Source organism: Sorex fumeus, unplaced genomic scaffold (genome assembly GCF_029834395.1).
Source record: "Sorex fumeus unplaced genomic scaffold, SorFum_2.1 ptg000030l, whole genome shotgun sequence".
NCBI lineage: Eukaryota > Metazoa > Chordata > Mammalia > Eulipotyphla > Soricidae > Sorex > Sorex fumeus.
Window position 1 is genome coordinate 5,391,445 of NW_026606087.1, and position 503 is coordinate 5,391,947.

The following is a 503-nucleotide window of genomic DNA, read 5'->3' on the forward strand; positions in this document are numbered from 1 at the left end:
ATGGGACTGGAGGATGAGCGCAAGATGTTCACGGGGTCCGGAGACCCACAGGAGCAAGAAGAAGAGGAGGAATTGGTGGAGCCCCTAACAAAAGTGAAAAAACAGTGTGAGCAACTGGAGAAATGTGTAAAGGCTCAGGAGCTATTAGAGACGTGTGATCAGCGTGTATCATCCAAGACACAAACAGAGGAGGATTGCCCTGAGGAGCTCTTTGACTTCTTGCATGTACGGGACCACTGTGTGGTCCACAAACTCTTCAACAGCCTGAAATAAATGTGCAGACTCATTTACCCAGTCTTCATCACATGGGTATCAGGATATTTCCTTATAGTTTGAACATGCCATTTGTTTCTTATTTGAAAAAGTTCATGTGAACCTCATGGGGATAAAATAGCTCCTGTGTGATCTCAACATAATAAATTGTGTAGATCTGTAAAAAAAAAAAAAAAAAAAAAAGCAGAGCCAGGGGTAAGTCCTAAGCACGAACATAAATGGCCCCAAAT

General features: G+C 42.7%; 1 protein-coding gene across 1 annotated transcript; it reads left to right on the forward strand.

Annotated features, from left to right (window-relative positions):
* Positions 1–275, forward strand: LOC130025324 (cytochrome b-c1 complex subunit 6, mitochondrial-like). Its single transcript, XM_056116282.1, has one exon. The coding sequence runs from the start codon at positions 1–3 to the stop codon at positions 271–273; it is 273 nt and encodes a 90-aa protein (XP_055972257.1). The 3' UTR covers positions 274–275.
* Positions 276–503: the final 228 nt, after the last annotated feature.

Bases quoted from the DNA above. Each gene is read 5' to 3' on its own strand.
- LOC130025324 (XM_056116282.1), top strand. From the start codon at position 1: ATGGGACTGGAGGATGAGCGCAAGATGTTCACGGGGTCCGGAGACCCA.